This window comes from Malania oleifera, chromosome 8, assembly GCF_029873635.1.
Source record: "Malania oleifera isolate guangnan ecotype guangnan chromosome 8, ASM2987363v1, whole genome shotgun sequence".
NCBI classification, from domain to species: Eukaryota; Viridiplantae; Streptophyta; class Magnoliopsida; order Santalales; family Ximeniaceae; genus Malania; species Malania oleifera.
Window position 1 is genome coordinate 34,638,233 of NC_080424.1, and position 27,385 is coordinate 34,665,617.

A 27,385-nucleotide genomic window follows, 5' to 3' on the forward strand; every position below is an offset into this window, starting at 1 on the left:
AGAGGTCAACAAGAATTAGAAAATTTAAAGTGTTCTACAAATTATGATGGGAAAGGGTTTAAAGGGGTTTTGAATTACTAGTGTTAGATCTCTTTTGTTTTCATTTTTTTTCTTTGAATTTCTCTCTTGACAGGACTTAACTGTCCTCTCTAATTGATATCTTTCCTTTCTTTCCTAATAAATTTCTTCTTTTATGAAAAAAAAAATGATCAATAATTGTGAAAGTGAGAAAGAAAAGTATGTGTTAGGACAAGCCGAAAAGCGAAATCTTATGTTCATTGAGCAAAATTGGCGTAGATGTGAGATTCTAAAAATATACTTGAAGAATATTTGGGATGTCCATTGGTTATTGATAGTCGTTGAAATATGAAGCAACTGCTTGTTTTATTCAGTTAATGAAAAACTGAGGCGCAATCTGTAATTTTAGTTGAAGTTTTCTCACTTCATTTATGCACTGTCAAAATTAGTAGTTTGAATGGTTGCCCCATCACTGTATTCTTGTGATGTCAGGTTGAAAATTTATTCTATAACATGACTGCACGGAAGAAAACATTGCAGAACACAGCTGACGATTATTCTAAGATTGTTGACTTGTTAAGCAGGCTTGCTATTCATCACATAAATGTGAGCTTTTCTTGTAGAAAGGTTGGTCACTTGAACTCTGATGCTGAAATTTTACAATTTTGGACGCTGTTGCATGATTCAAATATCTAGCTTATGACTTGGGGTTTTTACCCTTCCATTTGTATTAGCATGGGGCTGCAGGAGCAGATGTTCATACTGTTGCCACATCTTCAAGGCTTGATGCAATCAGATCAGTTTATGGATTGTCAGTTGCGCGTAGTTTGATGAAGATAGAAGCTTCAGATGATGATCCATCTAGTTCTGTTTTCAGTATGGATGGTTTCATCTCCAATTCAAATTACACTGCAAAAAAGATTACAATGGTGCTTTTCATAAACAGTATGTATCATTTGTCAACACTTAACAATATGAACTAGTTGTTCACACTTGTTGATTCAACTTCTGCAGCCTTTGGAGCTAAATTTTTGTAACATTAACTGCGATGAAATATTGCTTATTTTTGTTTAGAATGCTGTTTTTGCATGTTTGAAGTTAAATTGCTTGAAATATTTCAATGAGAAATATTTGTGGGACTCGAATTTTTTCAATTGTCAGTGTGGGGCAACTTCAGTTTTGTCCTTCAATGGGAAATGATTTTACCTCTGACTCCTGCCTACTCTTTGAATACCACCTTTCTATGCTGCGGTTATGTTGATATATTCATTATGATGCTGACTGAGGGAGTCTATTTTTTTCTATTTCACCTTAATTTAATGGGGTCTTATATGTGAGAAGATAGGATATCCGTAAGAACTATGTGGTGGGTTACAGAAGCTTCTAGACTCTAGAAAGTCTTTGAAGGCAAAGCTGTGTTGTGTTCAAGGTTCTCCTCTGTTCAGCACTGTTCTTGTGATGGGTGAGATTACTGGTAGGTTCAATTCACATAGAGTTGTTTGTTGTGTTTTAGTTTGAGCATTAGTATTACTTTATATTTTTCTTGCTTATGTTAAAATTTTGGAATAAGAGGAAAAAATGCATTACATGCATGCAATCAAAATATTTTATGTTTCGTATTGTAATGCTCATAAAATGATTAGTTCTGCAGTGTTGAATTATATCTGAAATTAATTTTGGGAAAGTGGGGAACAATTTATGATTCCACCTATTGTTATGAGTTACAAGTTTTTCACATATGTTATAAAGTTTAGATCTGAGAATGGGTGAAGGGGGTAATAGTAGCCTGCCTTAATCTATAACAAGAGAAGCAAAGGCCTTGATTCAAAAGTGCAAGTTCTCATTTGGCATTGCGAAGATAACCTAGGAATAATTTGGGAGGTCTTAGCACATTACTACCCATGATATTTATTCTCCTTGGTTGCCAGGCATGTTAAACAGTGCCATAGAGGTTGGAAATTACCTTCTCCTTGTGAAGATTCAAATGTTTATTTGAATTATGAATTCAAGGAGTTAAAGGGGATGGATTAAGGGCTTTGACGGCACATGGAAGGAAAGATGAGTGACCACTGTGTGTGATGGTTGGTCAGGCTCGAAAGCATGTAAATTTTTTTAACCGGGGAACTGTATTCCACAAGTTGGTTGATGCATTGGATGTTTGATGCAGGGATGCTGAATATTTTTTCTCTCTTATGGATGCCATTGTGGAGGAAATTGGTGAGAGCATAGTTGTCCAAGTTGTCATAGATAATGAGGCAGCTATGAAAGGCTGCGGGGGTGGGGGGCAAACTTTTAATGCAAAAAGGGGGCATCTTTATTGGAAAGTCATGCAGCCAATTGCCTTGTTTTCATTTTACATGATATTGGTGAAAGCAAAGAGGTATGAGGGGTCTTGGCTGAATTTAAAATGATTACTTTTTATTTTATTTTATTTTATTTATAATCACTTTGGGTGGTTACGTATATGAAGAAGTTCACTAATGACCAAGAATTGTTGTGTCCCGGGATTACAAGATTTGCTACTAATTTTATTGCAATGGTGAGTGTGGTTGAGCAAAAGTGGGCACCTCAGGACATGTTTTGATCAAATAGATGGAAACGTTCTAGGTGGGGGAAAGTAAAGAGGGGTCTTATGTGCTTAATAAGATTATTTTGGGCACAAGCAAGTGGTATTATAAAGGTGCATCAACCCCTAGTTAAAGTATTGAGACTAGTTGATGGAAATGAGTAGCCAACTATGGTATTTATTTACGAGACAATGAATGGATCAAAGTTGGTGATTCAAAATGATTGTTGTTATTATGAAGATTATTAGGACATCATTTACAAGAGATGGAATTTTCAACTTGCACATAATTTCATTCAATTGGTAAGTTATAATTTAGAAAAAAGTTATGAAGTTCTTACTTTTGAATGTATATTGATAATTTTTGTTAGGCTATTACTTGAACGCACAAATTCAATATGATGGAAAACTTTCAAAGCACAGTGAGATAATGGATTGAGTTAAATCCGTAATTATGAGGTTAGAGCTTGATATGGTCAATTAGATTAGGGCAATCAATCAAGTTAGAACATGGATTGAATTGCTTAAATAACTAGCTTAACTTAAATAATTTATTTTGACAATTATTGAGGTGATGGATATAAAAGTATGTTAATAATGAAATTTGATACCGTTTTTAATGTTTAGGGATAAGGTAGATTTATTTGAAACCCCATTAGCAGAAAGAGTTGTTCTTGGGTAAGTGATTTCTATAGTTCTTCTATTTGCTAAGTACTACGGGCTTAAGCAATGACTGTCATGTTAATGTTATATAAATCATTGGTGGTTGATGGTTGATGAGGCTCTGACTTTTAGCTTTATTCACACAAAGACAAAGAAAATGTTGAAGTATGCAAGATTGTAGAAGTTAGTCTGCACCTTTAAAATATGTGGCTGAAGATAGGGCATGCCACTCGAAGATCTGCACAAGAAATTGAGGTTGGCTTTAATCCCATTAACCTTGATTATATCTTCGAGGAGGATGATCTATCATCTCCATGGCTAGAAGAAAGGGAGGCATTTCTGTTAGATGGACACGGTTATTTTGATTGGTTAGAGGTTGATGATGGTGGTGATGATGATGATGATGCTACTCTTCATGGTATTGTCTCAAAACCAACAACAATCTCATCCTCAAGCCATACAAGTTGAAGAGAGTTCTAGTCCATTTGCTACTTAAGTGTTGATGGTGGTGGTTTGATGACTCCTAGTGGTAATGATGATAGTTCTAGAAGTGTTGAATCTAGTGGTAGTAGTGGTGGTGGTGTTTTTGGTGAACGTGAGCAAGTTGAGCCAAGTCATGCTTTTGGAGGAGATTACGGATTAGCATCTCTATTAGATGACTTCAGTATTAGTGATTTGCGGCCACCCTCTCTTGGGTTTTCCTCGTTCTTCACAAGCTAGGTGTGGCCATGGGCGTAGGGGCAGTGGAAGTGGTGGGGCAAGTGGTAGTGGTCAATGAAGAAGCACCTGTAGAACATAGAGCATATGAGGAGCTCCATGGTGGCAAACAAAGTTTTGCAAATTCTGGCTTTGGGGATTCATCTTCTTGTAGCACTGATAGTGAGACAAGTTAGAGGAGCCATAATTTATGTGTCGTATCAACATCCTCCTTATTGACAATATTTTCCTCCACAATCCTCACCCCCACACCATTATCCACCCTATTATCTAGTTCTAGGCTATCCATATCCTACATATGCTTACCGTACTCCCTTGCCTATTCCTGCCCACCCTCCATATATCCATACCCTTGTCAACCACCACCCTAACAATCTATTCCCATCTGTCAAACTCCTCAGTATTCTTCTTCTTCTTCTTCATCTGAACAATATGAAGCTCAAACTAGAGTTTGGAAGTGGCCTGAGAGAGAGAGAGAGGGATCCTTTATTCTTTTATGCGATTGTACCATGTTTTATGCGTTACTTGGTTTATGTTGACATTACCGTTACCATTACCGTTATTCTGCGACTGTTACTGTTATTCTGACTGTTACTGTTACCATTACCGTTACTGTTATGCTGCTACTGTTAGTGTTACGCTGACTGTTACTATTATTTTAAACCAATGACTTGGCTGTCCCACAATGGATTCTACTGACGAGTTCTGCAATGGACTATTACTTATCAATGGAATTTTTCTTGGTATTAGTGGTCAGTAAAATTGGCCTGGGGAATCTCTTTAACTCTTTTTTTTTTTGTTTTCCAGATAGATTGGTTGATTGCAGTGCTCTGAAGCGTGCCATTGAAGTTGTTTATGCAGCAACCTTGCCAAAAGCATCTAAACCCTTCGTGTATATGTCAATTACATTGCCACCTGAGCATGTTGATGTGAACGTTCACCCAACAAAGAGAGAGGTACAAATGCTTTTATGATTAGATCTCTTAAAATTCAAAATAAAATTTGGAAGATAAAAAGTATTTTCTCTCCATTTGATGAATCATTCTCTAGAAAATTGTTGTGGTCAAAAAAATTGAAAGCCTAGTTTTAGGTTAAGAAATTCCACAGATTCCTTTGGTTATAGTGGCTGATAATTTGGAAAGTAAAAATGTTTTTGGAAGATAAAAGTGTTCTTTCTCCATATTGATGAATTATTTGCTAGAACGTGGTTGCAGTCAAAAAAGTTGAAATCTAGTCTAATTAGGTTAAGAAATTCCACAAATTTCTTGGTTATAGTGGCTGAGCATGTGCAAAAAGTTTGTCAATGTTAGCTCATTGGTTGCCCATTTGATTCCTCTGGAATTTGTTTCAGACAAAAGGCAAAATTGAAGAAAGAAGAGCGGATGAAAAATGCAAAAAAAGTCGGAGATTCTTTCTGGAACTGAAGTAAGTGAGAAGATTTCAAAATACCGAGAAAGAACCCAACATTATAGCATACAAACCTTATAGCTTCTGACAAGGAATTTAATCATGGTGGATAAAAGTAGTCTCTAGATATAGTGAAGGCTATCACAATAATTCAAGTATAAAATTGGCTTCATCAATATTTGGTCTGGTCATCCCAAACTAATCTCTCCCACTAAACAACAAGAAAGGTTATGCATTTTCCAAATAGAGTAGGAATTGCAGAGAGGCCTGCTTTTGCTTGATTAATGACCATGGGATGGGGTGGGGGGATCTTGTTCAACGGTAGGATGATTGAATTCTGTTGAAAATGCTTCTCTCAATACTCTTGGAAATAAGCGAGATTTTCTCTCTAATTACTCATCCATGCTCATTGGGCTTGGAGATTGTGATAATATTGCCCTCTAATCTCTAAATAAACCTCCAGAGTCCAGTGCCCAATTGGTCTTGTGTCCCTAAGGCCAACTGTGAAAATTAATTTTCTAAACTCCCAAAGGCAAAATCTGCAAAAAAGGACTCCTTGAATCTTTTGGGGAAAAAGTGATATCACCGTTGATTCAAGTATGAGTCTCAAAAGATAAAATTGGAGTCTTCTTTTGGTTGCCAAGGCACATGATAGGACCATTCAGTTATGCATGACGAGATTCACAGGCATACAAACAAATTTTTTCATTATTTTTTCTTAGGGAGAAAAATTTGGGGGGGGGGGGGGGTGTGTCTTCACCAGGTCCATGAAGAAGCTGCATAGATCTAATATCCAATAAAATAGAGGCCTTCCATGTGGAGGTTCATACAACACAGAGAAGCAAAGCTGCTGTTGATCAAAAGAAAATGCATATTAATTCAGCAACTATTACCTAAACTACCCAAAAGACAAAAATACCCTCTCAGCTGATAATAATTACAAAAAATTACTCACAGAGAATGTAAATGCTCACAGCCTCCCTCAAACTAACAATGTGAATGCAGTGAGCATTGAGAATTTGCCTAGCAAAAACTGTAAATGGGCAGTGGTATCTGATTTGGCGGAGAAGTCGGCTAGTTGGAGTGAAGAAGAGACATGGGGTGAAACAATAGCGCCCATTTGGAGATACTGATGAACAAAATGGTGGTCTATTTCCATATTTTTTGTGTCGTCGTGATAGACAAACTCGTGGGTGATGAACTCTTCTTGTCATAGTACAAAGCTATAGGAGAGGGAAGAGACACCTATACCAAATAGAAACCAGCTATCCAAATAATTTCAATGGTAGCATAGGTCATATCACACAGCTTGGCTCTTGATTATCTACATCCATTTGTTTCCTCACTCTTTTAATAACTCGGAGAATCTCAAAAATGAGAAAAAACAGAAAATCTTGTGATGGACTTACCTTCAAACATATTCTCAACCCAATTTGGATTAGCATAAGCATAGAGCTTCAGAGAAGAGGTAAAAGATAATAAGTGGTGAAAAATCATGCCATGTTAGGCCAAAGATAGTGCACACTATGAGGTGTTGGCAAAAAATTGATTCGACATGAACAACGTAAGTGATATAAGGTCAAGTAACAGTGAGATAAACAAAACAGTCAACCAACTCGCAATATGAAGTAAGATGATTTAATGAAACACATAAGAAGTAGTAATTAGGCTTTTAATTCCATTAGCTTGGCATTCGAAGGACCAAGAAAAGAAAAATAACGTTTTAAGGATATTAGTAGTATGGATTGACTGTTAGAAGTCTTTGAACAATGAAGAAGAATATAGATGAGGAGGGTTTCTATGACAAGAAGAAAAGGAAAGAAATTGTGGAATCTGGGTGTCAGGGTAGAGCTCTTTCCGATTCTGCTAAAGATGAAGAGTTGCTGTCCTTGTTTGAATTTGAGGCCGAAGAGTTGCTAACTGGAAAACCAAGGAGGGGGGATGGAGGGAGTGATGAAGCCAAAGGTATGCAGGTTTTGGTCGAAGGGCGAAATGACTTAAACTTAGGGTTAGAGTCTCTTTCATCGGTTGAGAATCAGTTTGGTCTTGGTATGAGAAATCAAAGTACAGATGTTATCACAATTTCAAAGGAACCAGTCTTTCCACAGCAGTCACAGATTCTCACCCCTCTGACAAATCCGTACCCTCAAGCTCTCTTCCAATGGCAAGACATTAGGGAAACACCATTTTGGAGCAAACTTGGGAATATTGCAATTTCTGAAGGTAATCTGCCTACGTTTGTGTTTTCTCTTATTAACTTTGAATTACTGAAGTGCCATAAGGAATTATAGTCTTAGGGAAATCAAATATCTTTGACCTTTTAAGGGGAGGAGCCTAGAAACTTCTTGATTTTTGGGTCTTAGCTTTACATCTTCTAGGGATTTAAATATGCTTATGAAAGAAGGCATAGGAGAAAGAAATAAAAAGCAAATAAATTGAGTAGAGAATTCGTTAGATTAGCTTCCTTTGTTAATTATAAGAAAGTGGTTAGCTTATTTGTCTAAAACAAGCCAAAGGTTTGGAATAAAGAAGTGTTTGGGGATATTAAGGAAAAGAAAAATTACAATTTGAAGGATATTAGTAGTGTGAGTAGATTGGAGGAGTGTGGTTTATTAGGGAGGAAGATAGAGTTAAAAGGGATTGGAGGTGCTTTTCATAAGGGAAGCATAAAAAATTGAGGGTTAGTTGGGTTAGAGAGGGGGAGATTAAAGCTAGGCTTTTTTATAGGGTACCTAATGGGAGGATGAGGAAAAGTCTCATTAAGGAGTTGGAATTAGATTTGGGAGGGTGGTGTGAGATCATAAACAAATTGGGGATGAGATCACCGACTTTATAAAGGGTCGTATATTGATGAGTGTAAGGAAAGGTTAAGGTGGAGGGGCTAGATTAGTGACCTAATGGGGAAGAGGTGGCTAATTGGGTGGAGAGGTTTGTAGAAACCCGAACCCGAAAAAATAAAAGGAAATAAATAAGAAAAGAAGAAGGAAAATTTAAAAAGGGCAGAGCAGCAGGACTTGTCGACGAATCCCCTGTTTTCATCGACGATTTCCCTTCTGTGACTCATCGATGAAATTTAGGCGTCATCGACGAAGAAATCCCGAGAGACAGAAAATATCAGGCTTAAGGTTCGTCGATGAACCTCTCTTTTGTCAACGAAGGTGCTTCTGCATTTCGTCGACGAATGCTCCATTTCGTCGACGAAGGTGGTCGGGTCAATGACTTGTAAAAGAAGCTAAAGAAGATATTTTTTTTAGAAAAAGAAATCTCTCTCTCTCTCTCTCTAACCCACGAATTCCCATCCTCTCTCTCTTTGATTTCTCATCGTTCGTCGCCTGAATTGACGATCGGAAGTCACCACGAGGATTTAGGAGCATTTCTCTACAAGTCTAGCGGAGTAGATTTTTGAGCTGGGCTTTCTAGGCACCACTCCAAGGTTAGGGTAAGATTTAGGGAATTTAATAAATTTGATGTTTTTGGAAGTTTAATCATTTATTTGGAGTTTGTAAACCTGAGGAATGTTAAAATAGTATTTTACCTGGGATTGAGTTGATTAAACTTGGATTTATGAATTCGGGGTTCATGTGAGCACTGCAGGCACAATTTTGGAATCCTTGCAGGCGTAGTTTTAGGAAAATAGGTAAGGAGATTATATTATGTCAGTTGTTTTTGAATTATGGACCAATTAAATTGCAATGTATGTTTACAGAAATGGTATATATGATTTTCTGAATGAATCAGGTATATGAAAAGGGTTGTTTAGACTTTTATACATTTTTGGGGAAAATTAACGTGATTGGTTTGAAATCTCCTATTTTCAATAAAATATGTAGTTTGAGTTAAATAAAACTTTGGAGATGCTCGGACCCTATTTTCAGCAACTTGTATGCTTCCCTGTCAGTTTATTTATTTATGGTTATTAGATGAAAATTATGTAGCAGGGGAACAGTTTTTAAATGGTATATCTGGGCAGAATGTTTTTACTGATATACAGTTTTGATATAACGGCCGGGGGCCGAGTTTTGATATAACGGTCGGGGGCTGGGTTTTACTGAATGTCAGGTTTCTTACGAAATTAGTTATAATACAGTTTTTATTGTGTAAATTGCCATAGAACCCTGTGGATATGAAATGTGATGTTATGAGCACGGTACCGTAGTTATATGTTGGTAGTGAGTGCAATCACACGGACATGGAAGTGTGATATGGGATAGTCGATTGGAGAGCTGGGCCGCAGTACTACTCGGAGGTTTCTGTCGGGGGCCCCCATCCGAGGTAGTTCCGGGTGACCATAGGTAGACACAATCGTACTTACAACCTTATTTCTAACTCAGCTACTGTCGGCCGACTATGAGTTGAGTCCAGCTTCGGGCCGCACAACCCGTCATGGGGGGAAGCATGTCGTATGAGTATGTGATAGCGTGTCGACGTTAATTTATCAGTCCAGGTTGTGTCTTTTATGCATATATAGACAAATTTACTATAAATGGGCTATATTTAGCCGACATTTTATTATTTTGAAATTATGTATTTTCAGATTTACAGTGCGGTGCAGTTTTAAAATGCCATTTCATATACAGTTAAATAATGGAAGTTTTATATTCACGGGAACTCATGCTAGCCACACACTGGTAATAATATAATCCGTCTTACTAAAAAGTGTCTCATCCCATTATACAAATTATTTTTCAAGTCCTTCAGGGAACCGTGCCTAGCTTTCTACGGGGTAAGGATTAGATTTTGGGGTTGATAGATAGAGCTGGTGAGTCACCAGCGATTTCATTTTGTTATTTTTATGGGCTGTATTATATAGATAGGTAGTTGTATGTATGTATTTGGGGAACAGTTAGAACTCTGGTAAGTGGTTTGGATGTTTTAGTATCTTCTGCTGTATGCATTTAATTCCAGTAATGACAGGTGCACCCGGGATTCCCTGGTTAGGTCGGGTTGCAATATTTTATATATAGACATAGTATCAGAGAGTATTTATATGTTTTATTTAGCACTCTGGGCCCACGTGGCGGGTTGGGGCACTATAGGTGGTATTAGAGCCAAGGTTGTTAGGTTCTGCATACTAGGTCAGAGGATTTTACTAGAGTATAGGTTCAAGTAGGACGAGGATAGGAATGGGTAGAATAGGAATTTTGAGTTTGGCTTCGTAAGTCTGGAGGCAGAAATTCCTTGACAGACTTCTGTGTTTTTTTGGATTAGTTGACGGGTTCAAAAAACCACTACAATCCATTGATGGTTTTGTTTCCAAGCGGAGGGGCAAGAACTTGAAAACTAGAATGGAAATGTGAAATTGGCAGAGTATGTCGTAAATTAGGGGAAAAGATTTAGGTCGGTATCTGAAATTTATTTAAAGTGGGCATTTTAGTGTTATAATTGTACTGGACATGTTAGGATATTAGAATTCTAAATTCGTTTTGGTTCTTTCTTCAGGATGGATCCTAGGGACAGTAACGCTATTGCCAGAGGGAATAGTAGTGAGGGGGCTGGCCATAAGGGTGGCAGCGATTCTACAATAGTGCTTCGGGATTTCGCCCAGCAGTTTATGGCCGAGGTTATGCGGAGTTCTCGGGGGCAGGATCATCCCGCTGCTGAGTTGGGAGATTCTATTAAGAAGTTCACTTGCCTGAAGCCTTCTACCTTTGTGGGAAGTACCAACCCGATCATTGCGGAGAATTGGAATTGAAAAGATCTTGGCCGTACTGCGATGCACAAATGAACAGAAGGTGCTCTATGCCACGTTTAAGCTAACTGGAGAGGCTGGGAGATGGTGGGAAGCGGTAAAGCTATTAGATGAGCAGAGACTGGTACTAGCGGCAATGACGTGGAGCCGTTTCAGAGAGCTTTTCTTTGATCGGTATTTTCTAGCCTCTGTTAGGAAAGCAAAGGCAGAGGAGTTCCTGAACCCGACTCGGGGACAACTGACTGTTCAGCAATATGCCGCCCGATTTGTGGAGTTGTCATGGTTTGCTCCTTACATGGTACCTGACGAGTCCACAAAGGTTTGGAAGTTCGAGAGGTGTGACAGGAGATTATAAAGCAGGTGGCTGTGTTACAGGTGTGGGAGTTCGCTACACTGGTGGATAAGGCCACTGTGGCAGAGGCGAGCCTACAGGGAGATGGGGAGGTTCAGAACCCGAAGAAGAGGCCGATGCCTTCTAGTTCTCGTATGAGTGCGAGGCAGGGTCCTTGGAGGAGGTATGGTAACAGTGGAGGTCAGCGACGAGATACGGGTGGTAGAGCATTTTAGGTTACCTCATCAAACCCTGTTTACCCTAAGTGTGGCAAGTGGCATTTGGGAGAGTGCAGGGGCGGACTCGGTGACTGTTTCTGATGTGGTAAGCCCGGACATATGGCACAAGATTGCCGCATGACGTTGAATTTTCCACATGCACAGCAGCAGAATTGGGGAGGTAACCAGACACCGCGTGGAAACTACCAGAGTGGTACGACTCAGGCGCGGGTGTATTCCTTGACTTCTGACGACGTCGAGAATGCAGGAGATGTGGTGATAGGTAACTTTTATGTGCTTTCAAATAAAGCCATTGTATTGTTTGACTTAGGTGCGACACATTCTTTCATTTATCGGGAATTCATCAATTGTGCGGGGTAGAAACACGATCGTTAGATGTCGAGTTAGAGGTGGTCACACCGACAGGGTCAGTGGTAGTGTGTAGTAAAGTGATCTGAAACTGTCCAGTAGAGATTCAGGGGAGAATGAGGCCTGCTAACTTGATTATCTTTGACATGCATGGTTTTGATATTATTCTAAGGATGGATTGGTTAGCAGCCAGCTATGCGAGTATAGACTGCCACAGGAAGGAAGTAGTGTTCCGACCTTCTGGGGAGTAGGAGTTTATATTTTTCGGGTTGTGTGTGCGCTCTACACCACTGATCCTTTCAGCCATTCAGGCAAAGAGGCTACTCCTAGAGGGATGCTAGGGGTACCTAGCATTTGTGAAAGAGGCACCGAGGGAGGAACTTAAACTGGAGGATATCCCCGTGGTAGAGGAGTTCTCAGATGTTTTTCTAGAAGACTTACCGAGATTACCTCCTAAACGCGAGGTGGAGTTTGCCATCGAGTTGCTTCTAGGGACAACATCTATATCTAAGGCTCCATACAGAATGACTCCATCTGAATTAAAGGAGCAGCTGCAGGAACTTCTTGACAAGGAGTTTATCAGACCGAGCGTATCACCCTGAGGAGCACAGGTGTTGTTTGTAAAGAAAAAGGATGGGTCGATGAGGATGTGCATCGACTATAGAGAGATTAATAAAGTGATAGTAAAGAATAAGTACCCGTTACCCCGAATTGATGATCTGTTCGACCAGTTATAGGGCACACCGATTTTCTCCACGATCGATTTTCCGTCTTATAAAACTTTCCTTTTGATTTTAAGGGTATTATACGATCACACAACACACCTAACACACTCCTCCATTTAACCAGCCTGTTTTAATTCTATTTATTACGTCTTCTTCAATTTCCCCTTCAGCTTGCATAATTGATCCAAGATATTAAACTTGATAATCTCCCAATTATCAAGTTTAATTTTCTCTCTATTGCCATTCCTTACATTGCTGAAATTACGTTTCATATTCTGTCTTATTCCTACTTATCTTGAGCCCTTTAGACTCTAATGTGGCTCTCCAAAGTTCTAACTTAGATTCCAATCTGCTCCTCCTATTATCAATCAACATGATATCATCTGCAAACAACATACATCAAGGGATATCATTTTGGATATTCTTAGTTAGTTCATCAATTACTAAAGTAAAAAGAAAGTACTCAAAGTAGAACTTTGATGTACACCTACTATGATTGGAAAATCTCTAGATTCACCTTCTATTGTCCTAACTTTAGTCACTACTCTATCATACATATCGTTAATGACCTCTGTATATCTACTACAAACTCCCTTATTTTTAAGACCCACCAAAGAACTCCCCTAGGTACTCTATCATAAGCTTTCTCTAGGTCAATACAAACCATATGCAAGTCCCTTTTCTTTTCCCTAAACTTTTCCATTAAACTTGTTAAAAGATAAATAGCTTCTATTGTTGATGTCCTAGGTATAAAACCAAATTGATTTTCTGAAATCTTCTTTTCTAATCTTATTTTATGTTCAATCACCCTTTCCCATAATTTGATCGTATGACTTAAAATCTTAATTCCATGATAGTTATTACAGTTTTGAATATCTTGTTTTTTGTTCAAAGGCACTAATGTACTTTTCCTCTATTCTTATGACATTTTATTGGTTTTTATAATAGTGTTGAATAGATTAGTTAACCAATCAATTCCTTTATCCCCTAAGCGTTTCCAAACTTCAATTGGTATTTTATTTGGTCCTATAGATTTCCCACTTCTGATCTTTTCTAATGCCATCTTAACTTTAAGGACTCTAATTTTGCGAATAAACCTTCTATTTTTAGTCTTCTCTTCACGTGTCCCTTTGAAGTTCAATCTTTCATTTTGGTTTTCATTAAACTATTTATCAAAGTTTCTATGCCACCTCTATTTTATGTCTCCTTCTCTAATTAAGACATTATCATTCTCGTCCTTTATACATTTTATATCACCCAAATCTTTGCAGTTTCATTCTCTAGCTCTAGCAAGTTTATAAATGTATTTTTCTCCTTCTTATGTATCTAATTTAGTATATAAAACATCATAAGCTCTATGTTTAGCTTTACTAATAGTCTTTTTTGCAATTTTCTTGCTTCTTTATATTTTTCAAGATTTTCTATGTATCTACAATTTTTCCATATTTTATAGCAATTTCTTTTTGTCTTACGGCTTTTTGGACTTCTTGATCCCACCACCAATTTCTTTACTACCCGAGTATCTTTCTTTGGACTCACCTAAAACCTCTTTTGCTATCCTTACGATAGAATTTTCCATTCTATTCCAAATAGTATTTGCATCAACCTTATCTCCGAGTATCTTTCTTTGGACTCTCCTGAAACCTCTTTGATAATTTTATCTTTAAATTTTACCATATTATCTTTCTTCAAGTTCCACCATCTAGTTCTCTTGCATTGACTTATGTTACTCTTTCCCTTCCATTTTTATATATATATATATATCTAATACTAAGACTCAATGTTGTGTAGCCAAACTTTCAATTGGAATAACTTTACAATCCTTACAAGATAGACGATCCTGTTCTTAGTTAAGAAGAAATCTAGTTGGCTTTTATTGTACCCACTCTTGAAGGTTATTAAGCGTTTTTTTTTTCTTTTTATAAAGCAAGTATTCAAGATAATCAAATCGTAAGAGAAGGCAAAATCTAAGATTGTATCATTGACCTTGTTTTTATCTTCATATCCATGGCCTCCATGTATCCTCTCATATCCTATACTATACTTTCCAATGTGACCATTAAAATCAACTCCTATGAATGTCTTTTCAGACATTGGTCTCCCTTGTAAAATACTATCCATATCTTCCCAAAATTTCCTTTTAAGATTTTCTGCTAGTCCTGTTTGGGGAGCATACACACCAATGATGTTCACTATCTTCAAGCCTAAAGCTATCCTGATTTTAATGATCCTATCTCCTATTCTTTTAGCATCTACTACATTTTAGGTCTTCTTCTACAATAATACCCACCCCATTTTTATGTTTCTCTTTACCAGTGTACCAAAGTTTAAATCCTAATTTTTCAATTTCTCTAGCTTTCTCGCCTACTCATTTTGTCTCTTTAAGGCAGATTAAGTTAATTTTCCTCCTAAACATTATTCCCACTATTTCCATACTTTTTCCCGTAGGAGTCCCTATATTCGAAGTTGCTAATATAATCTTAGTTTCTTGTGGTAACTTATTTATCCTTTCCCTTTTATACTGACCCAGTCTATTCCCTTGATCTAGGTGAATTTGGTAAGAATTCATGATAATAAGATCTGACAAAGTTTTATGCTGGTTGTTAGCTACCTAAGACATCCTTGCTCCTTTATCCAGGTTTGGGACCGGCTGTGTGTACAAAGAAATTGTGTTACATAGGCGAAGCACATGTTTGCGTTTTTTTTTCACCTCACATAGACAAATTTTTAAATCACACCCTACAACTAATAGAAACCACACGCACCATTTTTAATACAAATGCATTAAATAAAATTTAAAGCAGACAATTTTGAGTGTGAATCAAGCTAGACTACAATTAAAAATTCATGCAATAGTACTTTTTGAAAAAATTTGTGTATATATATATAGAGGAGTGAAATAGATTTAGACATAAAGCTTTTTGTGTTATATGGTGAAGCAAACATCCCTGCAAGGTTGCATTCCCTAGAAGAATAGATGCCATTGATAGATACATTGCTCAAAACTCTAGGAAAAACCAATTTTTCAAAACCTCATTCAATGAATTACCTGATCTAGAATGCCATTAGCACAATTGAGAAGAACTATGCTCCAAGAGAATAAAGCTGAAGATTCCATAGGAGCAATCTAGCTTTCCACAATGTATAAGTTATCAGCTGTATGCCTTGTCCCAATAAGCTTTCCACAATGTGTAAGTGATCAGCTGTATGCCCTGTCCCAATCTTGTTCCCGGACTTGAGAACAAGAAATCCTTAATTGATCAATCCCTTATCCCCCATTCTTCCTAAATCAGTTACATCCTTTTCAAGTTTGAGTTTGTTAATTGGAATCTGGTTCTATTACATTTTCATGTAGTGCCATATTATTATTTTTATTTATTTTTCCTCTCTTTGTTTTCTTGGTCCTGGAGAACACGAGAAACAACACAAAAGCCTGAGTGACAAAGTTGACTTATTGACCATAAACTAAGAGACAATTGAAGAACATAGAATGTATTTATACCCCCAACCGCATGGGAGCCATTGGCAGTCAGAACTGTGATATAGGGGAGGAATGGGATACACAGGCACTAAGAGAGGATAGTGTAGGTGTCATGTGATGAGATATCTGAAGGGCAAGCGCCAGGAAAACCCACAGGAATGTTGTGTGTCATAGAGGAAAGGGACTGATTTATAGTAGAAGAGCTGAGCATAGACTGTTCCTGCTCAATCATTGAATGGATGGTTAGAGGAGAGACAATATTATTAAAGCAGTTAGGAGTGGCAAGTCTGTTAGTGGGTCAGAAAACGGTGTTTGAGGAGAAGCAGATTCTGGAGGAAGATATTGATTAGCTGACTAAAATTAGGTCCTTTTTGAGTCTGGAGCTTTGGACAAGAGACTTTCCCATGTGCTGGAAAAAGCTATACTCTGTCAATACTGACACCTGGTTTTGGCTTCCTAGTAGCTTGTATCAGTTGAGTAGGAGGAGTGGGCAATAGTTGTTGCTGTGCAGGAGCAGCACATACTTCAGAGAAGGGAAAACAAAAATTAGTTACCTTAATGCATATTTCCTCATCAGTAAGTCCTTGGATACTTCAGTAGGTATGTTATGATTAATAGTTTAAAATTTACCTTTTACATTTTGAATCTTATTTTTTCTTAGAGAAACATAGTGCAAAGATGCAATGCAAGTCCACAGCTATGTAAAAACATACTAGACTCTTTCCAAGCTTTGTGAGGATACTGTCTGACTTGCACACTGCATGTAGACCGTGCGGCACGTGGAAGCCTTGATTTGACTACAGTGTGTGAAACTATGAATTTTGTAATGAAATGCTGAGATTTTTATTTGACTTATGTAAGGATAAATGTAACGTGCTGGCCTATACCACTTCCTGTCTGTGTTTCTGATTTTAGTTTTTGTCTGAATGCTACGTATTGCTTGGCAGGTTAGCCTTTTAAATCAGGAGATTATTATTGAGAAAATACAGACTGTGGTGGACTTAAAATTGACAACCTCCAATGAGGCACGGACATTTCAAGAACAGGTATTTTGTCAATTTGGTTATATAGCCTTAAATAAGCTCTATTAATTCTTCCAATTTGACTTTAAAAAAAAAATTAATAATGCATTACTGATCGAAACAAATATTTGCATGTTCTGTATTGGTGGCTTTAATAACTTTTGAAATAGTTTTCTCTTACAACTAACATGTTGTAGATTTATTTTGCATAATTGCATTAAGAATGCACAAGCTTTCATTTAGTAATTCCTATTTATTAATTTCATTATGTTATGTGCATTTGACATGCTCCCATGTTCGTTAATGAAATATGGTGTTACATCGTATTTTCTGTTAGGTGACTGGCTGTGACTCAATCTCGTTTAGTTTTGATAGAGAAGAAGACATTGAAAATTGTCTTTTTAACTGGAAAATCTTAAGACTTGTCTCTAAGAAATTATGCTTTTGTAAAGGAGACCTGCCTTTGCTTCTTGGCTTGGTACATGAAGAATCCAAGGAAAGAATTGTTAATGGTTATTTAGTCATTTAGCATTATTATTAATTGTTAAAGTTTGGTTTGTAATAAGTGTAAGTTAGTAAGGGTATTATGGTCATTTGTATTGTACTTGACATATATTATAAATAGAGGGAGTGACCTATCATTGAGTTTAGGTCTTCCATTTTACCCAATTATTGAACAAGGTATCAGAGCATGATTCTGAAATCTAAACCCTAATTGTTACCACCACCATCAAACCGAAGCCTGAAACCCCAAATTCGCTGCATGTTTATCATCATAGAAGATTTTTCAGCTATACTATAACCCTAGAAAACAGCCAGCAGCAGCAGAAAGTCAGACCAGTCGCTGGAATTTTCTGGGCAACACTGCCAGTTTGAGAACATCAAATCCACTATAGATTTGTCAAAACCAACACTATAGTCACCCACAGACACTGCTGATCTGCTCCCCCACTGAAATCCGACCTCCAGGCAGTGTCCTATGCGCCCTCATGTGCTGGACAAAGGCTGCCAGGGCCGACCTCGCGTGCCGGCACGTGAAGCCATTTTCAGGCATGGTTTTGACCTGAAATGATCCAGCAGTGATCCAATCTTTCTATTAACATATTTTTGGAGTTTTTCGTGATGTTGTTTGCCCAAAGGTCTCACCTTTTTTAATTGCTTAAATGCAGCACCCGAGGAATGGTTGTTTGATTCTTAGTGAAGCAGTTTAACAATGGTTATTGAGTTCATTGGGTCTAAAACTGTGGGATTTGCTGTGTTTTTTGATTCAACGATCTAATTCCTTCTATATATCAAAATATCAAGCTGTTGGACATGTATTTTGCTCAGAGATCCTATCTTTGTTTAACCATGCACTTGTGGTAATTCGTCAGTTGTTGTTCGGTGTTAGTAACAGTCATTGGTGACTTTCTTGGAGCAGTGACAGTGCTCATAAGCGGTTTTAATGAGGCCATGGTAGTTTCTGTGGCTCACTTCTCCAATTGTTTTACTGCTGTGAGTTGCTTTTTTGGGCTGTGTTTGAGCTTCTTGGTGCTGTGGCAATCTTGTACTGATTTATTTGCGACTTGTTCATGGTTAGTCACCTTGTTCGTGGTTGTTTTGATTGTTCCAAAAATTAATCTTATGGTCATTGGTCTGAGTTTGTGAATGTTGGGATGGAGTGCAAGTCCCAAAAGTATGGTTCCTTCGTTAATCACTTGTTTGAGTGAACTGCGTACTGTGACTATATCAGAGGAGGAGTATTCAAGATTTCTACAGTATTAGTTGTCTCAACAAGCATCTTCTCACATTGCGTCTTTTGCCCAGATGGTAATCCTACAGTCTGTATGTCATCTGGTATTCTTCATACTAGCCTTTGGGCTATCGATTCTATTGCCACTGACCATATAATAGGTGCAACCAACTTCTTTTTTGATCTCCATATATCCTAAAAATATACCTCAAGTTACCCTTGCTGATGGGTTGACTATTTCTATCAAGGGGATAGGAACCATAAATCTTACTCCTTCCATCTCTCTTTCTCCTGCTTTCTACATTCCTAAATCTCCTTCCAATCTCATGTCAGTTAGTAAGCTTACAAAGTCACTTAATTGTTCTGTCACATTCTTTCCTGATTTTGTGGTTATTTAGGATCTGAAGACGAGAAAGAAAATTGATAGGACGTGAGGCTCGTGGACTTTACTACTTTGAGTCGACTTCTCCACCCATTGCTTGCACAGTCGCAGCTACACCACTCCAAATCTGTTGTCGCCTTGGTCATCCGTCCTTGGACAAGTTGAAACAGTTGATTCCTACATCGAGTTCTATGCCTAATCTTGAGTGTGAGACTTGTTAATTATGCAAGCATCATTGTGTTCCCTTTGCTTCTCGGGTCGACAAATGAGTGGTTAGTCCTCGTCCATTCCAATATTTGGGGTCCTAGCCATGTCACATCAAAGTTGGGGTTTCAGTAATTTGTTACATTTGTTTATGACTATTCTAGGATGACTTGATTAAATTTAATAGAAGATCGTTTTGAGTTGTTTGATATCTTTTGTGCTTTTTGTTCCCAAATAAGGTCTCAATTTGATGTGCTAGTTAGGATACTTTGTAGTGATAATGCTAAGGAGTACTTCAGTACCCAATTCATTACTTATATGACTAGCTCTGGTATGATCCATCAATCCTTTTGTGCCCACAATCCACAACAAAATGGGGCTGCAGAGTCGAAAAACAAACATGTTCTTGAAGTCACTCGTACCCTATTGCATCAAATGAATGTCCCCAAAGTTTTTTGCAGTGAGGCTGTGCTCACAGCTTGTTCCCTTATCAATAAAATGCCATCCTCTCTCCTTGGCGGCAAAATCCCATATTTATTTATCTTCCCTAAGGGTCCTTTATTCTCCCTTCCTCCTTGTATATTTGGTTGGGTGTCCTTTGCTCATAAGTTAACTCCAAGAATGGATAAGTTGGATCCTTGTGCTATCAAATGTATCTTTTTGGGCTATTCCTATACTCGAAAAGGATATCGAAGTTATAATCCTACTGTACATTGATTTTTTGTCTTTGCTGATGTCACCTTCTTTGAGTCTACACCATACTATTATAATTCCTTGAGTTTTGTTGATCTTAATGAGTCTCTTGCTCTGCCTTGACTTCTAGATCCAAACCTAGTATCTATGCCCAATCCTCGTACATCTTCATCCAGTTTGAGTCGTCGCTTCTTGGATTGCCTCAATTTGCAGGTATACACGTGGCGACTCAAGGGTGAAGTGCCTCTTCTTGCTTCTACTACTGTGCCTCTAGTTACCTTGTTAGATGATCTTATTTTTCACGATGTTGGTCCTCTTATAATTATTCAAAAAGGTAAACACACTTGCACCCAGTATCCGATCTTTAATTTTGTTTGTTATGATTTCTTGTCACCCTCTTATTATTGTTTTGTTAGTACTTTGTCTTCTGTTGCTCTTCCACCATCTATTTTTGAAGCCCTGTCCCATTATGGGTGGAGGACAACAATGGTTTTAGAGATATGTGCACTACATGATAATGATACTTGGAATTTGGTACCTCTTCCTCCTGATAAGTCTGTGGTTGGTTGTCGCTGGGTGTACATTGTGAAATTCAATCCTGATGGTTTTGTGGCTTGTTTGAAGGCCTTCCTTGTTGCTAAGGCGTATACTTAGGTGTATGGTTTGGATTATTCTGACATATTCTCTCTTGTCGCTAAATGTGCCTTAGCACGTTTGTTCATTTCTTTAGCCACCACTTGTCATTGGCTTCTACATTAGTTAGATGTCAAGAATGCTTCCCTATACCGTGATCTTCATGAGGAGGTATAAATGGAGCAAACACCTGAGTTTGTAGCTCAGGGGGAATCAAGCTTAGTATGTCGACTTAAGAAATCATTGTATGGATTAAAACAATCTCCAAGGGCATGGTTTGGCCGTTTTGGTGCTGTAGTACTTGAGTTTGACCTTCATCGGCGTGCAGTAGATCACTCTGTTTTTTATCGTCATACTCCATTCGACAGATTTTTCCTTATTCTATATGTTGATGGCATTGTGATCATTGGTGATGATGATCTAGTTATCCAAGACCTAAATCTTTTCCTATAGACTAAGTTCAGACCAAGGACTTGGAACCGTTGAAGTACTTCTTGGGTATTGAAGTATCGAGATCTCATACAGGAACTGTATTGTCACAAAGAAAGTATGTTGTTGATCTTTTAGATGAGACGGGACTATTGGGATCCAAACTTGTTGATACACGCATGGATCCTAATAGTAAGTTAGTGCTAGATATAAGTGATTTTTTTGCCTAAACTAGGTCAGTATAGGAGACTTGTTGAAAAAGAATTATCTAATGGTCACCCGACCAAATATATCCTTCACAACAAGTGTTGTGAGTCAGTTTCTTGATTCCACGAGAACAAGTCAATGGGATGCAGTAATTCACATTTTGAGATATCTCAAAGATGCACCAGGGAGAGGTATTTTATATTAGGATCGTGGTCACACTCATATTTAGGGATATATACATATGCAGATTGGGCCAAGTCACCTTACAATCATAGATCCATAACCGAGTATTGTATTTTTGTCAGTGTTAATTTGGTGTCTTGGAAAAGTAAGAAACAAACTGTGGTGGCTAGGTCGAGTGTGGAGTTAGGATACAAGGCTATGGCGCACAGTACATGTGAACTTGTTTGGTTGAAGAACATGTTGAAAGAACTAGGTTTTCTACATTCTCAGCCTATGGAGTTGATGTGAGATAATCGAGCTGCTATTTATATTGCCTCCAACCCTGTCTTCCATGAGCCGACAAAGCACATTAAAGTTGATTGCCATTTTTTCGAGAGAAACTTGAAGCTCATTACAACCACTCATGTGAAGTTCGAGTTTCAGCTTTCTGATTTGTTCACTAAAGCCTTGGGAGGTGCTCGTGTGAAATTCATTTGTAAATAGCTAGGAGCATATGATATATATGCTCCAGCTTGAGGGGGTGTGTTAATGGTTATTTAGTCATTTCACATTATTACTAATTGTTAGAGTTTGGTTTGTAATAAGTGTAAGTTAGTAAGGGTATTATGGTCATTCGTATTGTGCTTGACGTATATAATAAAAAGAGAGAGAGACCTATGGAACCTATTCCATTTTACCTAGTTATTCAACAAGAATGATAAGATTGTTGATATTTATGGGACATCATTTAACTGCTTAAGCTTTTAGGTCAAGTGAATAATAACTTGGTATCAGTAGAAAACTAGGAGTTTCTGAGCAAGTCTTGTTATATGTGTTTTCTTTCTTATGTCCATTATAGTCCACTTCATTTCATTTGTGATTGTGCATATATTCAAGTTTGATTTGTTAGCTCCTCACATTCGAGATCAGATTGCACATGGAGCAAAAGTGTTGGATAGCTTGACATACATTGCTTTTACGTTGTCACTTCTCTTGTGCTATGTTTGGGGGGGTTTGAGAAGGGGAAGGAGAGAGAGGCTTTGTGGTGATGTTTGTTTATGGCTATCTTTTGGTGCATATGGATGGAAAGAAATGCCAGAATATTCAAGAATATGGATACTTCTATAGTCATACTTCCAAATAGAGTGGTGTTCCTTGTGTTGTTGTGGGTTTGATGCATTCTTTTGGCATTTACCATTGGCAGTTTTACTAGGGATTTGGGTTGCTTTACTCCAGTGAAGCTGTTTCATAATTATTTGTTCTTTTGAGATTTGTGAATTGTTTTTCTTATTTTCTTTTGGGGGAATCTTATCCTCCCTTTCTTCATTGTGTACTCTTCATCTCTCTCTCTCTCTCTAATAATATTCTTTATTTATTGGAAAGAAAAATCTTGGTCTGCAAAGTAACAACTTAAGCTTTTAGGGAAAGTGGAAATCGAACAAAAACTGAAAGAGAGTAGTCATTTGAATAGTCAAGGAAAACACAAACATTTTCTAAAATAAATTCAAATTTGTGATTGGGATGGCTTCGTTAACCTGAGTTTTTGGAAATTGTTCTTTAATTTTTTTTTCCTCACGTTTTGTTTTAGGAGGAAACATTTTCCTCCTTGTACATTCCCCCTTTTCATGATAATTTTTTCTCTATAAAACACGACATTCAAAATAGTTTGCAGTTACTTTGTGTGTTACGTGCATATGTACATTAGTGTTACTGTGCAGTAAGGGGGTATTATTGACTCTTACATATATATGGTGTTTATTATTACAGTGGGAGGCCTAATTCTTTGAAGATTCTCCAGTTCATATAAACTTTCTTCTCCTAATTCTATTTTCTCTAACTTGGTATTGGGATCCAAGACCAAAAACATTAACGGTCATCACCACCTGGAAGCCGCCAAACAAAACCCTGAAGCTCCTTATGCATAAGGGTGCCAATCAGTATCATCAAACTTGCACCCCAATAGTGACACTTGAGCCTGGCCTTGCACCTACTGTGATGATTGCCAAAAAATTGTTTGTGCCATTGCCAGTTTGATCTAACTCTCTGGTATGTTGTACAAAAAATCATCATCATAGGCCTCTTTAGAGATCGCTGATTAGCAGATCCTCGAAAGATTGTTTGAGTCCCTTGATTCACGTGCCCTCATGTGCCGATTGTTATTTGATGATTTTGATGCCATGAAGGCACGGGCATGAAGCTCTGTTGAGCTTCGTTTTTGCCCTGGATTGTTCTGATCTGCTTTGCTTCATTCCTCAAGTTATGTTATCAGGTTAGTTATCATGTTACCATATCTGCGGTTAGGGTTTCACGAATATTTACTCGCTTAAGTTTGGGTTGGTGCAGACTCTGCAGTAAGTCTCTGCATTTACGTTATTTGTTGGTAGTCCCTGGTTGTTGATGCTGTGTTGCTGCTTTTTAGTAATTAACACTCGGTAAAAATGGAGTCTAGGAACCCCTAATGGAATCCTGGAATCCCCAGAATTTGGTTCCTTCTAAGTTACCACAAATTACAAGAGAGAAGTTTAATGGTAGCAAGGTCTTAAATTTCGATTTCGACTCAAATTTCAAAGCTCCAAAAGTACAGAAATTTCGATGGAAATTTTCATTTCGATGTCAATTTTGATTTTGATTTGAAAAAATAACGGAAACTAGTAGTAAAGCATGAAATTCTTTGTGAAACTTTAGAAATGGTTAACAAACATAAAAATGTAAGTTTTAAGACTAATATATTACAAATTAAATATATCTATGTTTTGTATGAGGTGGAAAAGTTGTAAAATAGTATGTTTATCAAACATGTTTGTAAGATGATGTACATTAAACATATTCAGTTAATGCAAATGAAATTCATAAATCATTTAAATATTATTTATTATACAAATATTGATAATTTAGACATGAATGGTTAAATAAAATATTAAGATATTGTACATTAAACATCTTCAGTTAATGCAAATGAAATTCATAAATCATTTAAATATTATTATTATACAAATATTGATAATTTAGACATGAATGGTTAAATAAAATATTAAGATATTGTACATTAAACATATTCAGTTAATGCAAATGAAATTCATAAATCATTTAAATATTATTTATTGTACAAATATTGATAATTTAGACATGAATGGTTATATAAAATATTACTATAGGTTTATATTTTCATATAATTTCAAATGCACTTGTGATAACCTTTTGTTTCAATAAGATAAATAAAATAAATTAAAAAGAGAAATTTCACTTCACTCTTGAGGTTTCGATAAATTTCAACAAATTTCGCTAAAATTTCAAGGTTTTGATAAATTTCGGATGATTTGTTGAGATTTCGACGGAAATTATGCAAGACAGAAATCGACTACCATTTCAATTTCGAGGGTTACGGAAATCAGAAATTTCAACGTAAATTGCGTGGAAATTTAAGATCATGAATGGTAGTTAATATCTGCAATGGTCTAAGGCCATCCAAATTTATTTTAGTAGTCTATTGAACCTGGAACTTCAAACTCACACCCTATTAATGGCAAGAGATACGCAATGTGGGTCCAGGAGTATGCCTTAATTGTCTCGTTATTATAAATTGCATGGAATCTCTAGTTGTTAGGATGGGTATGCACCTTGATACTTATATGGAGATATGTGATTATGAAAATTTTGGAATTTTAGTTTTCTGACTCACAAATTGAAAATAATTATTGGATGTATTTATTTATGCAATGGAAATGTCAACTGGCAATGGAAAAATGAAGTATCTTTTCATTACTCTTTTCATTGAATTAGTGTCTAGTGTTGCCATTATTCCTGCAGCTTTGGTGTTTCAGATGAATCTTGTAAACCTCATGTGGACTCAATTTTTGCTTTTTTTTTTTTTGGGACTTAATTCTTTGCTTAAATTAATGAGACAGATAGTAGAATCCTCTCCATTGGGTTCCATGGGTACAAGCAAGGATTCCTCTATTAATCCATCACCGTCTGGTATGGACAATGTTTCCTTTGATCGTGTTGCTTGCCTGTTGGCTTGGTTGTATTTTATCAACTTCAATTAAGATTTTGTTCATTAATTTTCTTAAATTGTTTTGCATTATTCGGTTGGTTCCTTTTAGGGTCAAAACTGCAAAAAGTTCCTGTAAATAAAATGGTTAGAGTTGATTCGTTGGATCCTGCTGGAAGGTTGCATGCTTATTTGCAAGTTAAGCCCCCCTGCAATCCTGAAAGGAATTCTGGATTGAATGCTGTGAGGTAGAATTCTTATTGTGTCCATATTTTATCCACATGTAAGTGATTTTTTTGCTTTAATATGTGCAAAAAATTTTGAGCATTAATTGCTGGCCAGCCTCTAAGATTAAAATAATAACTTGTTAATGAATACATTCCTGTATATTAAACTGCAGTCAAGGTTGTTTTTATCATGTGTTAAAGATTTGCTATAATGGGGGCTTACCTTCCTCTTTTCCCTTAGTTTTCTTTCCTCATTCCTTCTTTACTTCCTCTTTCTTCAAACTCAGATGGGTTGAGTGATTTTATTAGTTCAGTAAGGATTGCCAAATATTTAATGCTTCACCATTCTACTTTCTTAGTCCCTATCTAAAATTTGTTCAAATGGATTAAACTAGGTCAGAGAAGGATTATTGCCCAGCACTGCAGAGGCTGGTAGCTTTCATATTGTAAAGGCAATAAAATTCTAATTACAATACTCTCCCCTGCCTTGGGCAGCTCGTCAGGGGTGGATGAAGATGCAATTCTTTCCCATATTGTGCGTTGTACTAAGTACAGATACAGTTTTTTTCAGGGGTGTTTTGGCTGGCAGGCTGTTTGCTGCGTTCTTGTAGAGTTCTTGTTATATATTGATGCTTCATATTAATGAAAAGGGAATGGGGATAGGTTAACGTCCTCGTGTAACCCAGGCCCATAGAGATTTCCAATGGAGACTGCCAAGAGGGGTCAGCCTGATGTGATGTACATGCATGCTTTTCAATGAATTGAAGATTCACTGCTATTTAGAGGAGTCCTCACTTATTCCCCTATTGCAATTTGCTTTGCCACATTGTGCGTTTTACTACGTACAGTTTTTATTCTGGGGTTTACAGGGTTGTTTAGGCAAGCAGGCTGTTTGCTGCATTTTTGTAGAGTTCTTGTTATATATTTGTCAGATTACCACTTTACCTAAAAGCTTAAGCTGTTAGGTTGTGACCCAACAATGTATATGAAGTTTTAACTCTCCCCCACACATGCAGCGCAGCTTGAAAGCACGTGAAGAGATAACAACACAATAAATAATACCCATTACAGGGAATACAATAATCTTGTTTTGTTGCTTGCATTTATTGAGTGGTGTTTAAAAAATTATTGTATTCCCTATCATGGGTGTTATTTATCATGTGTTTATTTCTTCACATGTTGTTGGGCTGCATGTGCGTGGGGTGTGTTAAAGCTTGGTATACATTGTTGACCCACAAACAGTCACTCATCGGTTTTATCTCTCTCTCTCCCTCACGAACTTTTCTCCCCTTCGTGCGCTCGATGTCCTGAAAGCTTCTATGGTAGCTGATGCTGAAATGTTCTATCTAGATCAATGGTAAGTCCTTCGATCTGCGATTGGATAATGTTGGAGGGTTCGCATCCTTGCTTTTAGTCAAGAACAATATCTTTTGTAGTAGGTGGGTTAGGTTTTCCAGTGAGGCTGTCCTTTGGTTCGCTGATGGCATCTCTACTTTCAGTCGCACTCAAAGTGGGTTTC

At 37.3% G+C, this 27,385-nt stretch overlaps 1 protein-coding gene across 3 annotated transcripts in view; it reads left to right on the plus strand.

Annotated features, from left to right (window-relative positions):
- Nucleotides 1-27,385, plus strand: part of LOC131162248 (DNA mismatch repair protein MLH1) — an 88,162-nt gene that overhangs the window by 12,050 nt on the left and 48,727 nt on the right. For all 3 annotated transcript variants that reach the window (XM_058118543.1, XM_058118545.1, XM_058118546.1), the window contains 6 exons: nt 511-645; nt 753-963; nt 4,772-4,920; nt 17,132-17,230; nt 25,554-25,623; nt 25,752-25,887. In XM_058118543.1, coding sequence (XP_057974526.1) covers nt 511-645; nt 753-963; nt 4,772-4,920; nt 17,132-17,230; nt 25,554-25,623; nt 25,752-25,887 — 800 coding nt within the window. The remainder of the gene's footprint in view (nt 1-510; nt 646-752; nt 964-4,771; nt 4,921-17,131; nt 17,231-25,553; nt 25,624-25,751; nt 25,888-27,385) is intronic.